This window comes from Manacus vitellinus, unplaced genomic scaffold (assembly GCF_001715985.3).
Source record: "Manacus vitellinus isolate BGI_N305 unplaced genomic scaffold, ASM171598v3 scaffold_3_pilon, whole genome shotgun sequence".
Lineage (NCBI taxonomy): Eukaryota > Metazoa > Chordata > Aves > Passeriformes > Pipridae > Manacus > Manacus vitellinus.
The window spans coordinates 30,439,328-30,466,362 of record NW_021940535.1 but is presented as its reverse complement, the minus strand read 5'-3'; the positions used below and the strand labels follow the sequence as shown (position 1 = coordinate 30,466,362).

General features: G+C 36.8%; 1 protein-coding gene across 3 annotated transcripts in view; it reads left to right on the top strand.

Annotated features, from left to right (window-relative positions):
• The window catches only part of SDHAF3 (succinate dehydrogenase complex assembly factor 3), a 32,691-nt gene extending 6,221 nt beyond the window's left edge, over window positions 1-26,470 (top strand). The window contains exons 1-3 of one of the 3 annotated variants that reach the window (XR_001921028.2): window positions 11,686-11,755; window positions 14,241-14,368; window positions 25,686-25,793. Coding sequence is in view for 1 of the 3 variants with exons in the window: in XM_018075810.1 (XP_017931299.1) it covers window positions 25,686-25,889 (204 nt within the window). In the remaining 2 variants the exon portion in view is untranslated. Of the gene's footprint in view, window positions 1-11,685; window positions 11,756-14,240; window positions 14,369-25,685 lie in introns of those variants that run through there. The other 2 variants (XR_001921027.1, XM_018075810.1) reach the window with 2 other exon arrangements.
• Window positions 26,471-27,035: the final 565 nt, after the last annotated feature.

Below are 27,035 nucleotides of genomic sequence, written 5' to 3'. Positions count from 1 at the left end.
TCTCCTGATATCTTTTTCATATTATGGCATTACTTCCATCCTTTCAGTGCTCTTTCAAATTTGGATTTAGAAGCAGGAGCTGGTGTTCACTTCTCTTCCGTGGAGAATCCAGGCAGTCTGGGAGCTTTCTCATGTGGGGAGACTTGGGGTAGCCTGGTGGATACCCTCTGGCTTGTGCATGGTGCACTCCTGTCTCAGGAAGGGGCATTTGGTACTTCTCACCTGGAAAACAGTGTCATTCTCTTTCAGGTTCAACTCTCTACTGCTAAGGTCGGTGATTCCTTGGTGGGTTGGTTTTTTTTTTTCCGTGTACATACTGGGTTTAGACCTTTACTGTATTTTCCAAATTCAAAATCTTACATGATGTGGCATCAGTACTCTCAGTGCTTCTGTTATGTTACTATGCCAATTATCTCTGTGTTATCATATCTATGATTGCATGTAGCTAGTCAGATGGCTGTCTTATTAATTGTGCTTGTCTGCCAGTTGAAGTCTTTATTTACAATTGTTTGGACACAGCAGGAAATAACATCTGAGTCATAGGAGTCACATCAGGCAGTAATGCCAGTCACTTGTATGTGCCAGTCACCTCAGTTACATTGCACAGTAAACTCCATCGAAGTGATGAAATTTCGTATAAATACATGATGTGCAAATAGGTTTATAAATTTCAGATGCTTTGGTAACGTGCCTTTGATGTTGTTAATATGATGTGTTATTAAGTGAATCCCTACTGAAATTTCTTGTCAGACTACAGCAATTCTTATTAGTTGTAACTTAGAATGAGAAGTTTAAATTGCTGTAGAAGTGGGGTAAATAATGTGTGCAACAGGTTATTACACTGAGTGCACTGGCCTGGGAACTGAGCAGGGCATATTTCTGTTAATGCTCTCAGAGTTGAAGATACTGTAGAAGTTTTGTGTATTTCTGCTCCATGGATACCTTCCTAATGAGTACAGGTCAGTGACAGCCAGCACGTGATTAGATCTCTAAATGAGAAAATAACCAGACACAGTAGAAGGAGAGCCAGCAATGGAGCATTTACAGAATTGTCAGTTTAAAAGGTAATTCAGGTTTCCATCTAGTGGTGGTATAAAATTCTGTCCAAGCCATATGAGCCACATGTGCATATCCACACTGGGTAACATTCTGTTGTACTTGTATATGTGTTTGAAACTTAGGGAATCAAAAACCTTTATTATGTATAAATTATATACGTAATGGCACATAATTCTCAGGGCCTCTGGATTTTTTCAAGTTAGAGCTGCAGTGATCAGAAATCTGTTATTTTGTGCATTCAAATCCCTGAGTACTCTTTGAATTTAACAGTTTATCATATTTGCTGCAAATTAGCATGCTTCCTCTTTTTCAGTATTGCTTGACAGCCATTTCAAATACTTTAACTTGATACAGGTTACAGAAAGAAAATGGGTGTCTTAAAAAGTTGTCTATAAGTTGTATGTGTGCAAGTATGGGTCTTGTTAGATTTCTTGCTTCCTCTTACATGTAGATAAAAAAAAAAGAAAGAGGAGAAGATGGGTATTCTGATTGTTTTGCCCACAGTGTTACAGCACAGTCTATTTTTAGTATTTAAAGTACTATACAGTAGAATTGAGAGAACCTTATCAGGCTAGGTTTTCAGATGAAGATATCAAGGTTTGAATTTTGTTGCATTTTAAGACAATGTAGTGGGTCAAACAGACAAACTGAATACAAATTGAAATTGCAAATTTATAAGGATTTCTGCTTGTTTGTATTTTATCGACACCTTCCTTCTAGCATTTGTTTGCTACTTGTGTGAATATTGTCAGCATGTAGTGTTTTGTAAGCATGGTAGGTTTTACTATGTTGTCAGTGCATTTCCAGTATCAACACTATAAACACTGCCAACTTTGTACAAGTGCTGTCAAGTACCACATTTTGTAATTACTGCAATAATATTATGAGTGCTGTAATTGCGTGTACTGTATAGATGTACCTTTCTGTCCTGTGTAGACACAAAATTGATATTTTCTGCAAGTTAAAATGGCAGCTGCAGCACATCTGAATAATTGTTTGGAAACTGTTTTTTTTTTCTTTTTTTCAGCATAATGTGAGGTGTCTGAACAAGTAGAGTTCTGCATATTGGAGGATTTTTAAAGCCCCAGATTTGTTTATATACAGCTATACTTAGGGCATACTGATGAGTACACATTGAGGGGTGAAAGGGTTTTTATTTAGTTCAATATTCAGTCATTTAATCTGAGATAGTTTTTTTGCAAGAAGTTGAGTCTCACATTTTGGCTTCATAATCTTGTATTTAGCAGCATCTTTATCAATCTTCATGTTGTTTTACCTGTCTTCTGTAATGCTGAGAGCTTTGGCTGTTTTAAGGCTGAAGCTGACTGTATTTACCACATAGATCTTCTAAGTGATATCCTGCTGTTTATGCAGCTCACTCCTGGCAATCCATCGAGCAGAAAATTTCTCCTGAAGTATTTTTCTGTTTCTGTGTCTCAATTTCAAACTACATTTTTGAAGGATATAATTTGGAAAACATATTTAATCATAGTATCTGCTAAAATGTTTGAATTTATAGCTTTTAAAGGTCAGTTCCAGAAGTAATGTTAAGTAATGAGGTATTCTCTAATGAACAAGTTAGAAGCGATACTAGAGGCAGAGTTACTGAGTGTAGAATTTTAGGCTTACTGATACGTGGGGAGTTTTGAGTCCTGTTAATATGCTGCTTTTTGTTGTTTCAGGGATATTAGTGAAAGAGAGTCTGAGGTGAAAGAGAGCATGATGCACTTTTTTCCTCACTGCAGTAACCAGCTACATTGGTAGAATATGTTCTAAATTGATCTTGCACACGTATTTCAAGACTGGCTAACAACAGACCCTTAAAATGTAGATGCATCTTCCCTTGCTCTGTGGGAATTACTGAATGATGTAAAATTGATAAACTAGTTTTATGTGATTTCATAGTATTTTTTTTCTTCTTGCTGAACTATTCTATTTCCTAATTTATAGGAAATGAACATTAGGTCACTGCAATGTTCTATTTTTTATTTCTTTTCTTTTTTTTTCCTTCCTGAACCATAGGAAGCCTGGTGGAAGGGTTTAAGTCCCCATCACTACTGCTGTTTTGGAGATGTCATGGCTGAAGGTATTGAATTGTTTTGGTAGTTTTGATATCTGCATGGAATGAACCAGCGCAATTGGTTTATTTTTTGTGGGCCACCAAATACCATTTACTTATAATGAGTTTCTTGCTTCTTTTGATTACATAGTGGAAGTATGTGGTCTTCGTAATTGAATTGATGTTATAATTACATTAGTGATCCTTGATACTTCATCACCTTCTGACTGAAGCCTGTAATGCCCTTATGTGTACTCATAGCTGATTTTTGACTCTGTAAGAGTATTGTTCGTGCGTTTGCAGTTTTTGAAGTGTACACATGATGGCAGCAAATACTTAAATAGAGAAGTCTCATTCCTATACTAGAAACAAGTAGGATATTGAATTTTCTAATATAAACTATAATTCTCACAGATTCAATTATTGTTAAATTATTGATTGAAATACATATTGAGAATTTTTAACTTACTGCTGCAGATTTTGAGAATGGTTTTCAATTAAAAAACTTTGCTGTGGTTTCCACCTGGTTTAGTCATAATATTCTCATAATGTGAGGAAAAGGACACCTACAACACTGTGTTATTCCTCAGAGAGTTGCCCTGGCACTTCTGGTTCCCCAGTGGTGCTGAAGTTTGATTTTCTGAAGCCTATTTTGTTTTTTTCTCTATTGGAGAAATATATCTGATCTCTCTTCAAAGAGGTGTTTTATAGTCTCTTTCGTATTTCCTTTTTTAGAATGCTGATCTCTCATTTCGTAATGATTTTTACTCAAATTGCTTTTCACAATTAGATTTGTAGATGAGTCAGCCCTGCCATGGAGAACCAGCCCAAGATACATACCATGCAGTAGCCTTCACATATTTAAATAATTAAAAAATATCATTATCACACTCTAGGAACTTTATAGACTGCTGGTGTGTGAAGGTTATGGAGTTTCCCTTTCAGGAGACATTCAAAACCCACCTGCACACATTCCTGTGTAAGCTGCTCTAGCTGACCCTGCCTTGGCAGGGGCGATGGATGAGCTGAACTCCAGAGGTCCCTTACAACCCTAACAATTCTGTGATTCTGTGAATCTGCATTTTTCAACAGATGTTAGCATGGTAAAAGTTCCCTTTTTCCTGCAGTTGGAAAGTTTTTGGAGCCCTTCAAAGTGTTTTTCTCATAATCTTGTGGTTAAACAGTCCAACATGATAGGTTTGCTTCATTTGCTCCTCTTCAGGCTTTTTTTTCTGGCACATTATCACCTTAAATACTTTCTTCTTCCTCTACTTCTTAATAGATATATAGTTCTAACATATTTTGTTCTTTATTTTACTCCATAGCAGTCTTTCTTTCCAAGTTCTTATCTTTTAATCTAGGTCAGTGATGTAAGTTTTCCAAGAAGCGTTCTTGGCCCAAGGAAATACCCTTCGTGCCTAGGCTATGGCTTGGACTCCACACTGCATGTGCTGCAGCTCCTTGGTTTCCACCTGTAGGCTTCTAATGTCGTGGGGCTGAGAGGGACTTGGGAAGTGCTGTGACCAGGTGCTCAGTGGAGTGATGAGAACACCAGGGCTGAGTCTTTCTATGAGCATGACTTGTGTTTACTAACAGCAGACTCTTTTAATTTCTGAAAATCTAGCAATTGAATGATTGTTGGTGTTTTAATCAATATTGGATAATGGTAGTTGGATAACCAAATGTTCCCTTTAGGTGCAGATCTGATGTCAGATGTCATATATTATGACATACCTGACATTAAAGCACACCTTTGGTTGCTACTATGGTATGAAGAAGGGAAATCATTACCACAGTAGCTTTCTGCTCTGATTTCATCTGACTAACCTGACAGCTGAGGGGAGTCATTGCAAAATTCTCATCAGCCGCAATTGCCCCCAGGAGAGTACACCCAGAGCAGATGGAGTCTTGGTATGTAAATACAAACCTCTCTTTTTTAAAATTGTATTTTTTTTCCCATAATGGATCTATTGAGTTTTAAAGCGATTATATTTTTGGAAGTGTATAGTAATAGCCCAATATGCCTTTTTTTTTTTTTTTCACCAAATGAAAAACTATATTGTTAGTAATGCCACATTTTAGATGCTGTTGCAAAGTATCTTGATATAGCATGGTAGAGTAGGAAATTTTCTTTGTAAGTGAAAATATAGTATAAAATATTATTTATTCCTGCTCTTGTTCTTGGTCATGGGTAAAACATTTAAACTGAGTCTCTGTTTTTTCTGTCCCTTTCAGAATGGCATGTGTTAGTCATCCACTATGATATTTTAAGCCAAAAAGTTATAGATTGCCACAGTTCCAGGAATAACACCTAATGGAAAGTGTAGGTCAGCTTTAGGCTGTAGTACAAGCAGGTTGCTCTAAAATTAAGGATATTTTGGTTCATGTTCAGTGACGTGTTCTGTGTATTTACTTCATTTACAGTAGTGTAAATTTCATTTAATGCTTGGAATTAATTTTAAGGCATACAGCAAATCATGATATTCAGTTGTTTTCTGGGCCTCTTAAATTTTTAAACTCAGTTGATTGTTCGCAGTGAAGTACCCTAGCAAGCTATTTAGCACCCATTACAGTGAGTCATAGTAAGGATTTATTTAAGAGGTCCATGATGTGAATGGTTTTAATTAAATAACAAACATGTATTTTGTCCTTCACTTCTGTTGCTGATTGACTAGTGAAAAGAAATCTTATAGGCAGCACTAGCGATGTCATTCTGGTTCATGGGCAATTCAGTACCATCAGCATAATTGAAAAGAGTTACATTGTTGAGAAAAACATCATCCTATCAGTCAGGATGGAAAGTTGTTTGGTGAATAATGTGAACTCTGATTTGGCTTTTTTTTTTTCCTTTTTAATTGTATCCGTGAATCTGATTTTTGTGGATTGCCTGTCGGCCAGCAGATGCCACTCCTCAGTAGCAGACTAGTTTCCCAGACTTGACCAGATAGAGGAAAATAGTTGTGGTACACCTTTGTTTTTAGAAGCCTTGATGGCAGTTTGCCTGGGATTGTCTTTGTTTTCCTCAACAAGAACAACCTATGCTATAAACTATTAAATATTTATATTTTATAATGGAGCTGTTTAAAGGTTTGTTTCCTGCTGATGCATTAAACCTCAGGGCTGCAAAAATGCTAGTATGTAAGGTAAAGTGCCTTTGTTCTTCAAAGTTTTGTGTAGAGCAGTATTTCAGTTGAATAGAGCATGACCCAGAAATCTTTTAGGACTCAGGGAGCTTCTCAGTGGAAGGTGGAAAGGTGTCTATATAGGAATTGCTGAAAGGGTGTAATGAGAAAGACTGAGAAGCTGAAGTCTCAATGGCTTGCAATAGGTCAAGTCCTTATAAAACTTTTACACATAGTGAAAAACAGATGTCCTAGTTGTAAGTGCTAGAAGGAACTAAGAAGCTGTGCAGTGAGAATAGACAAGGGAATCTTGGTAAGGATATTCTGTTGTTTGTTTTTTCTAAATTTTGAAAAGACAATTATCCAGTGGTTAGATGTCCCGGGGCTATCTCCAAACTTTAAACGGGCATCTTTTTAGCATCTGGTGTCGTGTCTTGGCCTGTCTTGGCCTCTGTAGACATCTGCAGTAGAAGACTATTTTGTTAATTGGTAAATGGTTAGACCAGCAGACCCTGGACTGAGGTGATGGATGTCACCTTTTCAGCCCTGACACCTTTCGTCTGTATGAATCCATTGTGCCAGCAATATTCCTGATATGACTAATGAGTTGTTGATTTTTCACACACAACCACTTGTGTGTGTTGTTCTAAAAGGTTTAGTTTTATGTTTCTGGTGATAGAAGATCTGATATATATATATATATATATATATCTGTATGTGTATAGATATATCCATCTATCTATCTATACACACACACACAAACATACATATTACACCTCCTCAACTTTAAAAATAACGCAGACTAGTTTCTTGTGGCTGGTGGGAAGCCTGTGAAAATCTGGGGATGCCATTTAAGCCCTGGAGGATTAATTGTGAAAAAAGCCATCTGTACCAGTGTCTGTGCATTCCTGCATGTTTCCTGGGAGAGTCCTTCTTTAAATTGTATTTGGGTTCTGTAGTTTGGATTTCATCAGCTCTTCCTAGGAAATTTTGTATTCTAAACTTTGTTTTATTTGCATCATTTTCAGGAAGAAGTGTTTCTGTCATCGTTTGGCATTACAACAAACTAGCTTCTCTTAAGGACATTTTCTGTAGCATTGATTAGTATTGACTATCCAGTGTTAACAGGTGTTTCACAAGCTTAATTTTCTAGATGTTAACTACTTCCAACCCACTGAAATTGTTTTTTTCTGTATTCATGCATCTAGAAGTGTGCAGCATACATGTATAGTGTATTTCAGGGGTTTGGCACCATCTACTTCACTGAGTGTTTAATGACCCTGCAGCAAAGCATGGTAGAATGATATGGTGATTTCAGTGGGTTCTTCTGAAATTGCAAGTGTGCTGGACAGCATTCTCAGGGGACAGCAGCTGTAGGTGAAGTCCAAGTTCCTTTCAGCTTTTTTACTGAAGTATGAAGGTAAAGTCATTCATGTGTTAAGAGTATTTGGTTAAGAAAAAGGAGTCTGAATTTTGCAGTTGAAGAACGTAACCATTTATCTGTTTACATTGAAGCAAACCTTTGTATTAATTCTGCTTGACAACATATTGATAAATCCCATCCCTTTCAAATGGTGTACTGTGCCACCTGGAGTCTTCATAGACTGTGTGATAAGGTTTTGGAAAAAATTATCCCGATACAAAAACTACACATCACAGAGGAGATACTAAGCCAAAAGCAAGCAGTGTATGAAATGAGGATTTGGCTTGGGAATACACCTCTTGCAGAGCTTGCTGAATCGGATGTGCCTGGGGCTCCTTTGCAATTGGCAACGGCACAACCCATTTCCGTATTGTTACATTCTTATGCTCCAAAGCAGGGTGGCCACATCCAAACTGCCTGCTGGGAGCAGTCCCTGATCTGTGCCAGCTCACTGGCAGAACCTGCAAGTTGTTTCGCAGAAAGATGGTTATCCTTGATCAAAGCCTGTGCCAGGGACCATGGCACCAAGTTCCCAGGGTGGGTGACTGAGATGTGGTACCTTCTCAAAACGTTCCCTGACACTGCTTTAAGTCGTTACTGCAGACAGAGCTCTGACTCCTCTGCTGTCAAGTGCAAGTGCTGCTTTTGTTCTGGCTTCTTTCTCACATGCGTTATCAGATTCTCATCAACCGTTAGATTTGTTGAACTTTTTCCAAATCAAGAGTCATCATCTCTGGAACCTGTGTGGAGATTGAGCTCTTATAAGAAACAAGCTCTCTAGTGCTGTTCTGTTGGTTGTGTCTGGTAAAATAAAGGAAGACTCTCTAGGCCTTAATGAAATTGCATGTTAGAGATGGGCACCATGTCTGTACAGCAGCAACTGTGAATGTTCTGCTCTGAGCAGGTGGAAAACACATTCCTGGAAGGAAAATAAAATGAAAAACCCCACCCTTGCTGTCTTTCTACTCAGGAGGGATTGTCAGATGTGTCTTGTTACTCTGTATCATAGGTCTGGAAATTTGAATACTAACATTTCTGATTCAATTCAAAGAGAACATTTACTGCTATTAGCCCTTTCAGTGTCCTCTTAAAAACATAGTTCAGCTGTTGATCATACTCATGCTTTGCATTGATAAGATAAGCACACTTTCTCATCCCCTTTTACTGACCCACTTCTGAAATGCCGTGGGCCAAGTTTAAACTGTCGTGGGCCACAGCAGATGAGACTGACATTAGGAATTTTGTTGTGCGTGGTGTCTCTGAGAGGGTGTTGTGTGGGTGAAGAAAAACACGAAGAAGCCTGGTTAAACTTGCTTGGGTGATGATGGATGTAGAGGAACTCCTGAGTTCCCTGGAAAAACTAGAGCTACTATCATTTTACACAATACCTCAAGGACAAGCAGACAGAAAATATACTTTGTTTTTCTGTGGCTTAATGCCAGTTTGTGTATTAAGAGTATTTCTAATTTGTGCTTTGTTGTTGATGAGCCTAATTCGGTGAACCATTAAGATGTATTGCTTGTCAATTTTGATCAGATATTTTTTAGGGTACTGTTGCATAATGTATATTGTGTTTCAAGTGGAAAGGAAGTTTTGTTATTCTTTTCACTTGCATATGGTATGACTAAAGATTCAATGACTTTGATTTAGTGAGGAAAATTATAAATAGTCTCCTTCTTTTCTGAGAAATAGCTGCCAATGAAGTTTTGTGTTTGTTGTGAAAGAATAGCATAGAAACCAGCTCATACACGTGTTCTGTAAAAGCTCGGGTTCCAATACAATATAAATAAATCAGCTGATTATTGGATGGTGACAATATTCTACTACTAACCTCAGAAGGATGTGAACTTGTCTGTCTTAGTGAACTTTGTATTTGGTTTAATTATTTTTAAACAATTACTTTGGAGGGAAAACTCTTTAATATAATACGATATATTCAGTAGTGGAACATTTGAAAAATCTTAAATCTGGTAATCCTCAAAACATAATGTCAAGTCTTATCAAGAACCTGATATTTGTATTTTAAACATTTTTAACTTGGGAGTAGTCATTAAAATGTAGCGTGGACTAATCTTTGCTTTTTAATGAGTAAAGTAATAAAGCAGAGATGGCCTGGAAGACCGTGACTGGAAAGGGCCTCTCAAATCCCCTACTCAGAGCAGGACGATTTTAGATCAGTTGTTTGTGGCCTCATCTGGTCACAAACCCTTTTGATTTTTGCTGTTTTGTGTTAAAGAATGTGGAGAAAAGATTTGACTTAAAGTAAAATTTTCACATTAGCTGAGAAGATTCCCGAAGTTTCTCATGTTCAAGCAAAACTAATTACATTCTGAAAGTCAGTTGTAACCTAAATCATCATTCACAGCTAAGTGGTACTGAAGTACAAGTGCTAACTCAGCACTCTGAAAGTACATCATCACTGACACAGGTTGGTGTCTTAAGGCAATACATCTAATCACTTGTTTTCAATCCAAAAGTACTGTGTCTCAAAAAATTGAAAACCATACTGTATTGGGTTTTGCCTAATAATTTGTTAAGTTTATATATAAATCTAACTGTGTAGGTGTGATGTTGGTGGTGTGTTTATGTTTCAACAATATGTTTAGTACACTTTAGCTTGGTTTATCTGTTTTTATGTTGAGGCACAAGTCAGCCGTATGAATTGCATATGTGGTTGAAATGAGGATTAATGTTCTAGACAATGTGGAGCGTAACTGGGATGGAAAAACTTTTACAGCAATTAGCAAGAGCTTGGAAACCAGTGTGATGTGAATGCTGTCGACATCATTATTAATTTTTATTGTATTGTTTTTAATGGATCATTTGTGTACTTATTTGCACAAATACACACTTTTAATGCACAGTAACAAGTGGGAATAAATTAAACGTATGAGTTTGTGTGGATTTTTCTTTCGAAATCAGTTCCATGGTATCCAAAAGACTTAGTTCCAGTCTTTCATGGCATTAAAATTTTAGGATGTAATAGCTAGATTGATTTCTAACAGTTTCACTTGAATTTATTTAGTAGTCTAGCAGAAAGCATGCAGCAGTGTGCAGTGGATTTAATTGTGGTGTGAATGAACACTTTGTTTTATTTGACTTAGTCTTTCTTTTTTTCACCTTCAGATGTTCAATTCTGTTGTGTCAGATGAAGTTCTCATGACCCCTTGTACTATTTAGCATATCCCATTTGTTGATTAAAGCTTTCGCTGCAGTAATGCTTCTGTCATTGACATCTTGCCAAGTTATTTGCCAAAGGTTTCCTTTTTCCTGTATAGTGGGACTTTTTTTTGTTTATTTTCCTTTGTGATAAGATAGATTGTAGGCAGCATTGTTGAAGGAAGATAGGTTCCAAAAAATATTTCAAATAGGTATGATAATTTTGACAGAAGTTGTGGCAGAACTTTCCCAAGGAAATTCTCTACCCACCTCATGAAATAAAGCATTACCAAGCTGGGTTCTGCAAAGGAAGGTGTTTTGCAAAGCTGTTATTTGTAAAATCACTGCTATAGTGAATATAGCAGAGTTCAGTGAAGATGAGGAGATCTGTTGTATTTTCTCATAAATAAATACAGTGGAATACAAATGATCCCATCAGTTCTCACCATTGATGTATGGTCTTGTTTTCATCTTTCAAGAAATTAAAAATTCATGTTAAATTGTTATGTTTTGACATAAGAAGGTAAGTTACATTTTGTTCTGGTTTTCTAGTCAGTAGTAAAGACTAGTCCTGCACTATAGCAGCCAATGGACATTTTGGTTGAATTTACTGTAGTGCATGTGCCCGCAGATCAGAGATCCTCTGGGAAGCCCAGCATGCTTGGGGCACCAAAGTAGTGCCTGGCCATGGCCCTGGGACCAGCCTGTGCAGATGCTTTCAATGTCCAACCCATAGGGACAGATCAGCAAGCATCCCACAAGTGGGTTTTGGTGTAAAGAACTTCTCATCTTTTCTGTGATAGAAATGATGCACATACTGAGATGGCAGAGGAACCCTCACAATCTGTTGCCTTCCTATGCAGGGCCAGTGCTCAGAGCAATGACCTGCAGCATCTGCATGCTGTGCTCACGTGCTGCATCTTCATGATACAGGTGAGCGGGAGAAGTTTCCGCTACATCAGTGAACAGATTTAGTTGGGCTGGCCTAAGCTCTCCCCTGGACTGGTGACTTCACAAATTACTTCTTTCCAAAGGCATGTGAAACATTGTGCAGAACAGCAAAGCTTTCTAACATTCATCCCCCTTTCAAGATGAAAATAAACCCCTGGTCACAAAGACCCCATAATTTACCAATCAGTGTGATTCATGAGGTTCTACCCTACTTGTGGGCAGATTTACACAAGACTTTCTTTTCCATATTTTAATTGACTAGCAAGCAAAATCCATTAAGATGTATAAACAGCTCAAAAATAATTCAAGTTTTTATTGTTCATATAGTATTACATTGCTTTAAGTAAGTCCAGAGTAATTTTAAAGCCATGCAAATGTCAGTTGAGATAATTCTTTAGTGTTAAAAAATTCTGAAACAAAAAGGAAACCTCCTGAATAGTTTTAGCATTCTCTTGACTGGTAGAAACCTTATTTATTCACATCATCAGTAGATGGCAAGCAGAGATTTTCTAGAACTTATTATATAGTCAATTTGAAAACTCTTCTCATGTACAGTAGAAAAAGAACTTGTTTCTTAGTGCAATATAAGCAGACAGTGCAGTGGTTTGACATTGATGCTAATGATAAAAGTATCGTTATATTAGTGTGGAGAGAGCAGCTGAGCAGATGTGGATGTACCATACCAAAATGATCAAATGATACCACTTAGAGCAGAGGTAGTTTATCTTGGGAGTTTTTGACACACAAGTAGAACTAGTATGTGACACTTCCCATTCGTGATACCTTCTCTACAGGCAGGGTGCTTCTACTACAAATGTTAATGGTTTAGCTCTAAGCTAAGACCATGGCACTTGGCTGTGGAGGCACCTGCAAGGCTGGCAGCCAGACCACAGAACTAAATTGGCTTGACCAATCTGAACGTGGTGCATCTGCATTTCTGGAAGGTTGCCCTGGTATTTTCCTGGCTCTGGTGTTTTTGCATTCTTTTCCTTTAAAGTATTGAGGTAAATTAACTTTTATTCCAGTTCAACATGTATTTTTTTGCTTGGGACCAGACAGCCTATGTTTGCACAGGGAAAAAGGAGAGAATTTTTAGGAATAAGTAGACAATCTGGATTTTTGCTGTGAAATCTTAGGGTTTTGTTAACTGAGTATTCATTTCAAAGTGAGGTACATAAAGCTCTAAGCTCTTCGACTTATTTGATTTCCATACTTGTATTTCTCCCCTGCCCTGTTTTCCCCACCATTTGCTAATTAAAAGCAAACCCCCTTTAATAACTGGAAAACCTCCAACAATAGCAGAAACAAAAAAGAAGGAATAGAGCAAGATTTAGGTGAGTTAATTTTGAAGTATCTGTTGTATAGAGATTACAGTAGAATGCGTTCAGGCTTGAATTTGATACGTATATGATCTCCCCAAGAACAGTATAGAATATTTAATGGAATTTTTCAGAAGTGCTTTCAGATTAGCTGTCTCTACAGTACTTCATTGAATTTTGAAAGTTATTCAGCAGGTGACTGAATTTTCCATTTTCCTTTTGTGCTTAATCCCTCCAGTCTTCTGTGACAGCCCCAGCTCTCACTTGCTGTATTGTGACAGATGCTATAAAAATCCTCTTAAATGTCAGAACCATTGGATAAAGGAATAAATAGTGACTTGCAGATGATTACAGAAGTTTTGGGGAGTTTCAGATTTGATGGCTCTGATGTCAGTAAAAATGGATGCTCCTTTTTAGCAGCTTTTGGAATACTGATTACACATTTGTTTTCTTCAGTTAACTTCTGTGGCTATTTCTGAATTAGTTCAGAGATTGTATAAAAATCTACAAGTTAAAAACCCTTGGTGAGTTACGTAGATTTGTCAGCTTAGGCACTTAGAAAGTGCTAAAAAAATAAGCACTTTGGAAGTTTTGGAATAAGTTTTGGAATTATGTTTGGAATGGGAACTTCTAATTTCTCTGACCTTTTTTGTCTGCAGTTACTCTGCAGTCCTCTGCAGTTCAGAGGACTTTGTGGCTCCATAGGTTACATCATAATATTTTAGGAAAATAAACCAGAGTAAGGAACTTTCTGTTGTAATTTTGAGAGCAATAAAACTAAAGATGAAGGAAATGCTCTAACTTATTCTATTGCTTGGAGGACATGGAAGACTTTTTAAACTGTGCATGTAATTGATTTCATTAGACAGAGGTACTTTTATGTGTATATGAAGCATATGCATGGTCTAAAACTTGAACGTCATGTAACATATTTTGCTGTAGCAACAAGACCTTTAAAGATTTGCACTGGATCTAGCACAGAGACTAGTGAGTTAATCTTTTTTGCCTTTTATTAAGTACTGTGAAGTAGATGTTAATTGCAGTAACAAGCCCTCTTTCCAAAAAGTGAGTTTACAAATATAAACCAGTATGTTGTTAGTTGTCTTAAGGAAAATGTCAGTTATATCAGTATGCATTTCTTTTCATAGGGATGTCCTATTGCTGCTATTTAAAAGCAAGAAGGACTGAATGGTAATCAAATGATTGTGACCAAATACACTGAGTTATTTCTACAGAGTAGTGTTTTCAAAAGTTCCGGACTGAATGTCATACTCAGGTAAGTAACACCCTTATATATGTGGCCATATTTTTTTACTTTTTATTCATGAGTCCACCAGTGTGTAGGCTTTCTTTTATTGATGGCCAGTCTCCTACATAGTACTCTATAAAGAGCTCACCTCAAAATGTTTGTGCCTTGTTGAAGAAGCAGGTAGATAAACTTCAATGTCTCCTTGTTTGTCTCTTTTAAATGCCTCTAGAAGCACTCATGTAGGGCTTGTATCTCTCCCCTATTACTGGAAGGATCATGGTAATACTGGCCAAGAAAATGAGCCTTTGACTCAGTGTTTTCTGTTGCCAAATTCCATATATTGTATTGGAACAGGTAATGTAGAGTTCATTCATTTAAAAATGGAGAAGCTTTTGTCTGTTTATCCTAAGAGATGGATCTGAGTTTTACACTAATGACCTTCTGGTGCATTTATTAAATATTGCACATGACTTTTTACTTAATTCATTCAAGCACATATTTCTTCTACAGGCTCATTAAAGTAAAAAATTCCATGCACCCTCAGCAGAAAGGTTATTTGTGGTGTCATGGAAATCAATACAAGATGCCTATTAGTGGATTAATTTTTTGTTTATACTTGAGTTTTTCTTTGTTACTTTATTAGTTTAAGGTTTTGGCTCTATTGAGCATCTAGAAATATGAGTAATGGAAAAATAAGAATACCGAGTCTCTCTTGGGTATATATGTACACTTGAAATGCTTCATTAGGTATAAATTGAGTAGAAGAACATGCGTGGAAGTCTTTCAAGTGTCATCATCTGGGATATATAATCATTTGAATGTTCTTAGTATCTAGCGGTCTGGAAACGAATGTGGTTGTCTTGGAAACAGGCTTTATTTTCCTTTTGTGAATATCTAGATATGAAATCATTGTCTTCCTTGACAATCTGGAAGTAATAATTCTGAAAGAAATAACTGCATATTTAAGATGCTTGTTCTCTGTTTAAAGAATTGATACAGGAGTCTGTAAGAGATGTTTGCATTGTGAGCTTTAATTATAATTGTCTGATGATGTTGCTAAAACAGTCTTTAGGGTTTTTTAAGGTAAAATGCCTGTACTTAGCGTTGATATTTGCTGGGAATTATCTGCAGTGAAACACTTTGCCAAGATTTCCTAACTTAATATTTAAACAGACATATTGCAGTATAACTGATGCATTGTGGAAGTTAAGTTCCTAAAAACAAACTGATACTATCACTTCCAGTCTTTTCCTTTGCCTTGCTTTAAATTAGCAGTATGTGATAAATCCTTGAATATTTTGTGAGATTATAGCATAATATTTGCTAGACAAAATATCAGCTGTAGACAAAAGTGCACAGAATAGCTTTTTTTATTAGCCAAAGAACTGCCACGCACAGCATAAAATGTCAAAGCAAAATAGAAACTGAGTCAAGAAATTACCATCTTTCAAATTGCTCAGGATTGTTAGGATTTGTATGAAAATACAAAACAATGTTCTTGAAATTTAACTTTTCTGGTTTGTAGTTTATTTGTTCAGTCACAACAGTCTTACACTTTGGTATTAGCAACAGTGTAATTTTATCATAATTTTTACAGATGAAGGTCCAGTCTGAATAATTTTCCACCTTTTATTCTTAAGTATAGTCTAATGGGGTTTTTAATATACTTCTCTTCCAAGTCCTTTTGTCTTCAATAGCAATTTAAAAGGCTTTCAAATACTGATATGTACTTCGGAGAAGAATATTTTTTAATTCTTTCATAAAATAAGCCTTTTTATTTCAGTGGAGCTCACACTTTGCATGATACAACCTGTCCAAGGACAGAGAACCATGACGAGATCTTGTTGAGCCATTGGAACCCCCTTGGGTGGCCATTGCTTTCATTCTGCCTCCCATATCGTCCTCCTTTCTTGTGCTGCACCTACATTTCACATTGATCTCTCTTTTCAGAACTTAATTGGCCATTTTATTTTTGTTTAAATGTTGTTTTTCTCTCAAGTATGTTGCAATTTTTTTCCTTTATTATGCCCTAGAATAAGCTCAAGCTTTTTATTTAAGGCCTGAGATGAAGCTTATTAACCTAAGTGGAAAAAATCTTAAAGACTATGACTGTTACCAGATGAAGCAAAAAGCTTTTAGTGACCTATATTTTGGCCCTGATGTACAATACTGGTGTAAGTATTGTGCATCCAGAAAGAAAGAAATAATCACAGCTTGTTTTTCAACAAATGACAGTAGCCTCTGATGTACTCTAATGGTATTGTGTTCCATTTTGGACTTAATAACATTTATATATGTTTACCTTGATGGTCAGGCCATAAACTTCCCACTTCCACCTCAAATTATGATCTCATAAGCCTTACATTAAAAAAGAACATTAAAATACCATGTTATTTAAGCTATAAACAAAGCTGAGTTAGTTCTTGAGCTTTTTTCACATTCCTCTAAATAAATGTCATTTCTTCCAGTTTAACAATATTAGTTAACTGTGTTCAAAAAAAAGCAGTCCATTTTATACCTTCCTGATCAAATAATAATTCTCCATGCTGATTACTAAGTATTACATAATTATATTCCCTGGCTCCGTTTTAGCTTAACAATTTTTCATTCTCTCCTCCCAAACTGCGAACGAGCAAGCAACCAAAAAAAAACCCCCAAACCCCTTATGGTAACAGTTCTGTGTGCATCATTGTGTTAGTGTGATCTGTTCCCTGAAATTTGGTTGATAATCACATACCCTGGCATCCTTCCTGAATATCCTGGGAAAACATGATATTGTTAAAGTTCTCCTGTTTTCCTTTCATATTAACTTTTAGTAAGCTGAAGTTTTCTGGTTGTTCCCATTCTTTATGATCCAGTGACGTTCTTTGGATAAATCTATTTTACCTCTGTGCATTGTTAGAAATGGTGACATGGTCTCTCATCCCCAGAAGTTAAAATATACGTAATGCATACTTATTTCTAAGGATAAAGAGGAAAACTACAATTTTTGTTTTCATCATGTGTTTCACTTCAGGATGTTGCTGAGTCTGATTTTAGCAGCGTTAGGAAAAGATAAAACTCCCAGGGAGAGATTGTAGATTCGCTCAAGGAGAAATGGTATTTTTGTTGCCTTGTGTAATTAAAAAAGCACAAAACAAAATAACTAATGAACACTTTCCTTTTACCATAAGCAAGGAAGTTATTGAAGGCAGTCATCACAGAGAGAGACACGTAGTTGCTTTTGCAGTGATGAGACGCACATCTCTGGAGGACAGTGTATCCAGTCATCACATCGTGTTTAAGACCAAAGTTCTCTCTCCAGTACTCAGCACAGACATCCTACATCTCTAGCTGCACTCAGACACATGACATTTAGACATAGGCAGTCCGATTGCAAGTGCAAGACTATTCCCATGGCTTGAAGTGGCCTCTGCAAAGATGGCCTTTCCATCTAATAGTGGACTGAAATACAAAAGAGCTTATCCAAGCTGCTCTTCACACAACATTTTTAGAGCTCCTTATTAATTACAGTTGTGTATATTTTTTGGAAAAGAGAGGAATTTATTTCACCTACATTGTTTTTCTTTGCAGTTTGGAGATGTATCCTGTAGTGAAATGGGTTCTCCATACTAATAATCTTAAAGGATTCTTGAGGACCCAGTTTGGCAGCTGGCAGACAGTGTTATTTTTGTACCTTCTTGCTCTGCATTTGCTTAAATGAACTCTGTGTGCTGCTCTGCTGTCCCTGTTTTTCCTTCCTTTTCTAGAGTACCACTGTAGTGGCTGCCTCAGCAGAGGGGCAGGGACAATGGCTGTGAGTTACCAACTCTGATTTAGTGCTATTTTGGGATTTTTTTTCCCTTTGGAGATTCCTCAACTGCCCTGCTCGAAAAGTAGCAGTGCACAGGAAAGTCATATTGTCAGGTATGCAATTTTCACTATTGCTAGATTAGGAAAGAAATATTAAAAAAATTATTTTTCATATAGTCGGAAATTCCCAAAATTTTATATGAAAATGTGCTTTCCTTTAATTCCTGAGAAGAGTGCTTTTTTAAAGTAAGCATGAGTAATGTTTCAGCATATCTTTCAGATACCCTTTCTGATTCTTATATATAGGTGTTTTAAGTTTCTTCTTAGTCTTCTTATGACTGCTCTTATGACTTAAGAGCTACTCAGTCTGATTTTTAAGTGTTTTGGCTTGTGAATAAAATGTATACGAATAAAACAGACATTTAATATGTTGTATCCTAACTTCTGCTTAACAGAACCCTTCTGTTATTAATGGACAGTATCAAGGGTGGCTGAAGTTTGAAATGTAACAGAAATGACAGATTTTATAGCTTGTTTAAGGCACCTTATTCTTTACATCTAAGAGCTGTCAGAAGGTGGTAAACAAATCTCAGAACAGCAGCATCTAAAACCAGATTGCTCTCATGAGATGTAGGTAAATCATTCAGCAGGACAGCTAATTACGTCTGTAGCCTATAGCATAGCCACTGGTATCTGTCCATTAGCCACCCCAGTGCTTCACTCAAGCCAAAGAGCTTGTGTTTACAGTATATTTAATTTGAACAACAAAGGTTTGTGTGTGGATCTCAGGAGGACTGAAACTAAGCAATACCTCAGGATAAGCAGCGGTGAACACAGGATATGAAGAGCATTTGCTCTGTTGTTGCAGCCTTTGTGGGCTGCAGCACCATCTCAGGTCTCTAATTTGGCAGCCATGGCTACCTTACCCAAACTACCCTGCTGAAGGGATGTTCCATGACTTTCTTTAACATATCTGTTCTGGGAAGACCTTTTTGGTTTTGAAACTAGAATGCTTTGTGTTACTTTGCACAGCTCTGCCACTCTTAATAGATATTCAAGATGTTGTTGATGGAATATGTGTGGTGATATTGTTGATGAAGGAGATGCTAGAACAAAACATGAGGAAAAACATTGGTTTCTATGACAAACAAGCTTGTCCCTGTTTTTCCTTGTATCTGCCTGGTCTGCTGTTACACATATGGTGGATTCTGAGGTCATTTAAATGCCAGAAGAGAAAGCTGGTTTTTCACCTTCTGTCAAGATGTGCAGTAGGAGCTGGACATCTTTATTCCCCACAGATCCTCTGCTGTGCTGGATACCTCAGAATGAAATTCCCATCTTCCTTTTATTGCCCTTTTCCCAGCAATTGCTATTTTAATTTTCCAAAAAAGAAACTGTGATAATGCTGCCATATATCACTACGTGGTATCATTCAGATACCATTTGATGGATATCTTCAGAAGCAGGGGAAGGCTTACTCAGCATTCTTTATAGTACATTCACTTTTTTTTTAAGTGACCATACTGTGTTCTTTACAAAACTAAAAGTGGGTTGAAATTTCAATTTTGAAATTGATAGTACATTGTTCCTGTTAGAGAATACATAGCTGTTTATTCACACCAGTTAATTTATTTGGCAGTAATTGTATTTTATGCAATTTTTAAAATGTTTATGGGCTATTTTAAATGGTCTTATAGCGTGCAATGTAGGTTGCTATGGCTTAATAGGTACTTGAGTGTATGAAAATATTCACTGTAGTGGCGTATTAAGCTCAGCTTGTGTGGTAGAATTTTCCTGGGGTTTTTTTATTGCATTTCTAACTATACTTACAGCTTCAGATAAAATGTATGAAGAAGCTCTGGAATTTCATGGGGCATAGCTCCCATTTAAAAATCACTTCTGTAATATTTTATCTTTTGCTGATGCTCAATTAGTTTAACATCAAAACAGTTTTCCAGTAAAACATATAATAAATAGCTTGCAGAATTCTGTCTGAATGAATATAAAATAATTAATTCAAAATATCTCTGCACAATAATAAGGACAGGTTGCAGCTTGCTGTGCTGTTCATTTACAGCTGTTTCTTCATGCTGCCGTCCTGGCAGCATGTGTTTGATTTTGCTCTGAGTAGCAGCAGAAGAATTTGAAATACTGCAATGGGAAGTTAACCTCCAGAGAGCAATGAGGGTGGCCTGTCAGGCCATGCTAATTTTTTTTTTTATGTCACCCCGAGAAAAATAAATTTCAAATAATCTGATAGCATTTTTCTAGTGCCTGACTTTGCCCTGATTGTTTGACATGTCTCAGAGCAGCGTTTTCTGATCTGGCCCCAGTACTGTTGTTTATCAGTGCTATGGCTGCAAGTGGATATAGTTGTTCTGGAATGTGTGAATTCTTCAGCTTTATACTTCAGATGCTCAAGGGAGATAAAAATTTTAGACCTTTTTTTTTAAGAGAAAATCTGGCAAGAAAGTGAATTGTACAGGTAGTTGCTGTGAACAGACATATCTGTTCTGACTTTTTCTATCTAAATCAATCTTACAGAGATTTTTGGAGTGGTTTTCTAAAATGTAAAATTGTACATGTTGAGGGGGATGCAAAGAAATTATGATTACTGTTCTTTCCAGTGAAAATGGCCAAAATAGGCTCTTAACTCATTTAATCTTATGATTAAATCGTAAGTGTCTTATCTGCATTTTTTATTTGCATATGAGATAAACATCCGTCAGTGTGGACTGGCCTAGGTAAGAGTCTGTAGTATATCTGGCAGTCAGGGAGTGGGGCTTTTGGTTGTGTGATTTTTGCTTATATTTTTTTATTTAATCCTTTGAAAACTTTGAAAACAACAAGGCCGATGCCCTTTCTGTAATGTAAGGTATTTTAAAACCTCAAATGTCGCTCATCCTCTTGTCCTTTTAATGAATTTGTGCATTCCATGAGTGCTTATGAATCAGACAGCAGAGACATAATGTGTATTCACTTCAGTTAGTGAATTTAAACAAAAACCCCTGTGGTTGTTGATTACAGCAAATACTTACCTTATTTTTTTTTGTATAAATCACTTAGAGGTTCAAGTATTTTGTCACGTCATAGGATTTTAAGAGAGCCTAATGGTTGGATTCAGCTTGCATGCTGTAGATGCAGTTGTGGTCTGTGGCAGAACCAGCATCTCTAAGGAGACCATCCAGGTGAGGGATCTGCCTCTCTGCATTGGTGATGCGGAGAATTTTGGGGTATGTCTGTGGTTGCACATACTGATGGCAGTGCAGGGACATGGCCAGTCTACACCTCACACTGTTACCCTGGACCTCCTTTATGATGGAGAGTGTGTCTGTGACATGGATGACCAGAATGCTGGGATTTAGTACTGGATAAATCAGCCATCTTTTGATGGTAAATGGTCAGGAAAGGTTGTCTTAACTTGAACTTGATTCTGATCTTCTGGGTTTATGGTGGCAGTCATATACAAGGGGCAAAGACTTTCACCATTCAGATGGTAGGGGCTTTCTTGTTTGGTTTTTTTTCATGTGGGTGCTCAGAAGGTCTACACCTGGTGCATGCAGAGGATCACTGCAGTGAGAGCTACTTACAAAGAGGCAACCAAGCAACCTAAAAAACCCCTAAGATGCAGAAGTTGTCCCTGACTGACCTACCGTATTTGACCCTCTGTGCAAAGGAGGGGAGCGCCTGTGTCCCTCTGCCATCCTTGTGTATGCTGAGCCTGGCTCTGTGAAAGTGCAGGTTTACTTGTGTTCCATTTTGTGTCTCCTGTCTCTGGTTTTGTGAGCACAGTGTGAACCATAATGGGAATACAATGCCCTTGAAAAATCTGCCCAGGACTTGTGTCGTGATTGACAAAGGTGTTACATTTGGAAGATGCAGTTATATGTAACATAAAGACAAAAGGGAAATAATTTTCCTTGTTTGGAAAAGCTAAGCAAGTGTTTGTTGCAGTTCTGCTGGTAGGGAAGATGACACTGGAAAATACTAAAGTTCTCTAACTATTAAGTTCCAGTGAAAACTAGACCATACATGAACATGCTGCTCCTTATTACCTGAGAGGGACTGTGGTCATCATATTTTGTGACCAGTTATATTACTGGAAGTAAAAATGTTATCTTCCCCCCACTTTTTTTTCATTATGCTTTTAAAGCTATTACATAACTTTGGAGTTCAGCATATTAAAGTTCACGTGCGGTTAGCAAAGTGGCACGTTTTCTGTATAGACCCCAAATCTTAAATTACCGTGTATCGTCAAATCATGTAGTAGCTTTCCACAAATCACTGATCACATAATAACAATATGAATTTCTGAGGTAGCAGTAAAGTGTTAAAGAGTTAAATATTCCAGGCTTTGTTTGTTCCTCATCTGGAAACACAGAGAGAGAAAATGAGATATGCCATATAGCTGCTCTTTTTTTCAGCACTTTCATAAAGGCTGAAAGATATTTTCTTTGGTGCTTCACTGACTTCTGGTAAAGTGAGGTGAGAAAGTTCCATTTTCTGTCATGAGCCAACCAAAACCCAGCATGTTTCCAGGGTCCAATTCTAAATTTCTGTTCACATTGCAAATTGATGTGAAACTGCAACTATTGAGATTTTCTGGCACATACAAAACATTTGTTCAGCTAGAAAACGAGTAGGGGAAAAGAGCCAGCGGTGACAGTTGGATGAGAGCACGTTGGAGTGCTGAGAGGTGGAACACCTGGCATCAGGGAATGGGGGAGGTATAGTCCATTGCTCTGTATCTGGATGCAGAACATCTGTGAGAGTGGGCGTTGCAGCTTTGTTGAGGAATACCACTTTCAAGATCTGGATTCTTTAACACTGGTGCTCTGTGAAGTGTGATACTTTGATGTTAGATAAAAAAAAAATAAACTATAGACTCTTCCAGTAATTAGTTTGCTATTTTTTTAACAAATGATCTTGTCAACAAAGTTTTTAAAATTATAACCACTCTTTAAATGGGCTTCAGTTATTTCTGGGTACTATAGCCCATGCCTGTAGCAGTAGCCCCAGGCTGCTCCTGTTCATTAGCAGTGGGAAGGACTTTTCTCTTGCCTCGGTACCTGCACAGGGCATCACATGGAGGGGTTCTCAGGGTTTCTATGTTTAGTCAGATCTGTGGATGAGATGTGAAGAGCTTCACATTGCTTGCTTTTATTATAGTTTATTATATGCTGTGAATGTTGTTGTTTGGTATAATGAGAGTGTGGTTTGTTTTCTCTTTTCTTTTTTTTTGGAGTCCAGAGTCAGTACTGACTGGATTGTTCTGTGCAGAAATGTGAAGACAGAATGAGCTGGAATAGTTGATGTGTCACCATTGGTGTGTTTCTGGTCTGCAGATAGCTTCACAGATCACATTTGTCCATCTGCCTTGATAAGAAATTCTGTAAATCACAAAGTTGAAGACTTAAGCCATTATAATTTTTTATCTTGTTACTACTTTATTGTTCAATCATCCAGAGAAAAACCTCTTTAGTTCCTTCTAAACCCTACACCAACTCTACTATGAGGTAATACCTCTGAAGTGTAGGTTTACTGTGGGGATTAACTGCAGTGTTACTGTTCCTGAATGCATATTTAATGTAAAAAAAAGGAGAGGTGATGTTGGGAAGAACCTCAAAGAGTCACATTAGTTCAGAGTCCCTATTAATAAAAATGTATTTTTGTTTGCCCTGGTTTGTTTTAGCTGTCTATTTTCTTTAAATAGCCATGAATTATATTTTGCAGCAGGAGTGATAAGATCCTGCTGACTTGAGTGAGGCTTGACATGGTTCACTAACAATGTAGTGTATTTATGTTAGTAAATGGTGTCATTTTGAAATTTATCACATGCTCACAAATATCATTCTTCCTTCTCGCCCACTTCTCTGGAATTATTAGACAGACAGTTGAAGTAGTGGCTTCAGTTACTCTGCTGGTAATTGGATTAACAATTCAGTATGCAGTAATGAGTTTTCTCTTAGCTGAAGATTGGGAATTCAAATAATGCTTATTTCTCATTGCTATAATGCTGTGCTTTTGAATACTCCTGATATTTAATCCTTTCTTTAAAAAAGGGTGTTGCCATGTAACAGTCCTTATTCTTAGTATTCAGAAAATGTTTTTTCTAGTTCAACTTCTTACACTTTATTCAGAGTTGTGCTTGAAACTTTAAAGGTACTTTAAAGGATACCTTACTGAAGTAGGATAGAAGCCTGTATTTTTTCCAATTAAAAATTAACTTTTGAAATTAATTTCTTAATTTTTGAGCTTGTTTTTAAGTTCTTCTTAAGAAAAATGGATGTTTAGGCTCCCTCCCAACCCAGTGGTTAAATGTGTACTTAACTTTTAAACATCTGAGTAGGTTCACTGACTTCTGTGATTACACACGCCATGAGGCTTTTGACGAATTCACTCACTACAACCTCTTTGAGAGCTGCTGCAGCGGGGCTGGTGCTGGGCAGAGGGAGCTGGGAAGCTCACAGCATCCATGCTGATGGGCCTTGGACACAGCGGTGTCAGTGGGAGAACCACCAGCTGAATTAAATTTGCAGAACTGCTGTCCTTGCAGAACCTTGAGTGTTGTAATTTAGAAAAATCGTAATGGCCAAAGGTTGCTCTGAAGTGGTGAGAAAGCAATTTTCCAACTATGCCCACATTACTGGTGTGATCCCTTGGCCACTTCTGTTTCTGCTCTTGAGAAAGTTTTGATTTTTTTTTTTTAATGGTCCTCAGCCCGCTGTTGATGTAACACACACTGACTATGTTGCCTGTTCACTGACATAAGTGCTGTTATCTAAGTAAACATGGTCCAAATGCTTTCTGTTACAACAGGATTGTAAATCAGTCTGAACAAACATATATTCAAAACCCTGCAGAAAGGGGGGTTATCTTTTTCTGTTTTTCCTTTGGGGAGTGAGTATGCAATACAGAGGTATCTTTAAGCTCCTTCTTATTCTCACCTGACTTTTGATTTTTTAAATTAATTTCTTCTAAAAACTGGCAGAATGACAGAAGTCTCATAGTTACTGAATTCCTACTGCCTTTGGAGCAGTCCAGGGCTGGATGTAAGTGACCTTATCAGCTCTCAGGAAAGCAGAGAGTGGTTAGGCAAAAAGGCTTCAGGACATTTGTCTAATTATAGATTGCTTTTTCTAATACATTTCAAGAATAATACTTTTCCAGATGTATCAGTTTACAAAGTGAATCCTATTGATATCCTGCTAGATAGAAAACGCTATTTTAGTAGTTATATTTGATCTATAATTAAATTGTGTTTTGTTTTCAGTAGTAGTATACGATAGGACATAATGAAATTAATCTGTACATATATAATATGCATTTTAAACTAGTTACATAAAATTGGTGGTAGGTGTTTTAATGTAGAAATGTTTTAATAACTTTTCTTTCTTATAAAAAGGGTAATTTTTTGTCATTTGGTATTGATTAATAGACTGTTGTAGGAGATCGTGTAAGAGTATGTTATTACAGTAAAATGCTTTTGAAAAAAGTTGACATGAATCCTGCATTTGTCAGTTTTGTAACCTTCATATTCCTTCCTCATTAGAACTATGCAGCATTGATACAGCAACAAATCGATGAGGACAAACAAAACCTGAGAGAAAAGACTGTCTATGGACTCCAGCTCACAGAAGAAAAACTTAATGACTTCCGTGATGAACAGATTGGGCAACTGAAGGAACTGATGGACGAGGCTACCAAACCTAATAAAAAAATCACCATTTCTGAAGACTCAAAATACAAAACCTAAAAGATTTTGAAAATTGTTTTATTACATATGGAAGCGTTTTGAAACTTCCTTTTCCCGATGGAGTTGAATGTGGTTTCTGTGAAATAATGTGCGCTGCTGATGCCATAACTTCTCTGGCTATTTGGCTTTTTGTGCAAGAATAAATATAAAATGGAATAATCACAACACTGCTATTTTACTTGCAGTATTTTTTCTCCTTTATTTTTTTCTCCTAATGGAAGGTGAAGACTGAAAGATTTCGGTAAAAGTAAAGTGACATTTTTTAAATATAAAGTTGTTAGTTTTGTTTTGTTTTGTTTTTTTAATTTTGGCACCTGTAGGACAAAACATCTTCCTCTTTGTGTATCATCCCCTTCCTTAATGGAAAAGATGCAGTTATCATTTATTTTCTGGCTTGGATTCAGCAGACAAAGGTATGGTACTGGAGTCAGTTTGTTTTGATGGAAAGAAATGAGCAGTATTAGGAAAACATACTGCTGGGGAAATTGGTTTTCTTCTTGAGCTTTATTGTGAAATGTGCTTAAAAGTAAAAGATGTAACTCACTATTAAATTAATCTTGAAGGAATCACTGTCTTAGGAAGAAAATTCTGCATTTTTTTCAAAGGTAGACTCAGATCATTGTTAATACCTAAAATTTTTAAAAACCTTTTATGAGTGGGTTGTGCTGTAGTTAGAATTTAAAGGTTTTCTAAAAGCTCGGTATCTTATATTATCCAGTATTTGGTATAGACCGGAATTTGTAAATACCTTCAGTTTCAATTGCAGAAATTCTCCTGTTGATAATACTGCATGACAAACATTAGTATTTTATTTCTAATAGGTTAAGTCTTCAGTAGGACAATGCTTATCTATTGTAACATATACTATTGGGACTAAAGAAAGATTTTTATCTGTTAAGAAAAAACACGTCCTTTTCTCTGCAAAAGACAGCTTTCATTTCTTCTTCCAAACCTAGTTTTATATTATTAGTTTTGTTCTATTTCTGGACCTTTCCCTGTCTGTTACCCACAGCGTTTTCAGGACAACATAATTTCTTTGCTCTTGAGGGATAACAGCTTTGACAAGTAACCACATTTCCATCTGTCTCGGTTTGTAACAACATGCTGTTCGCCAAAGCTGTGCCTCTGGATCCTAATGGGGTGGAG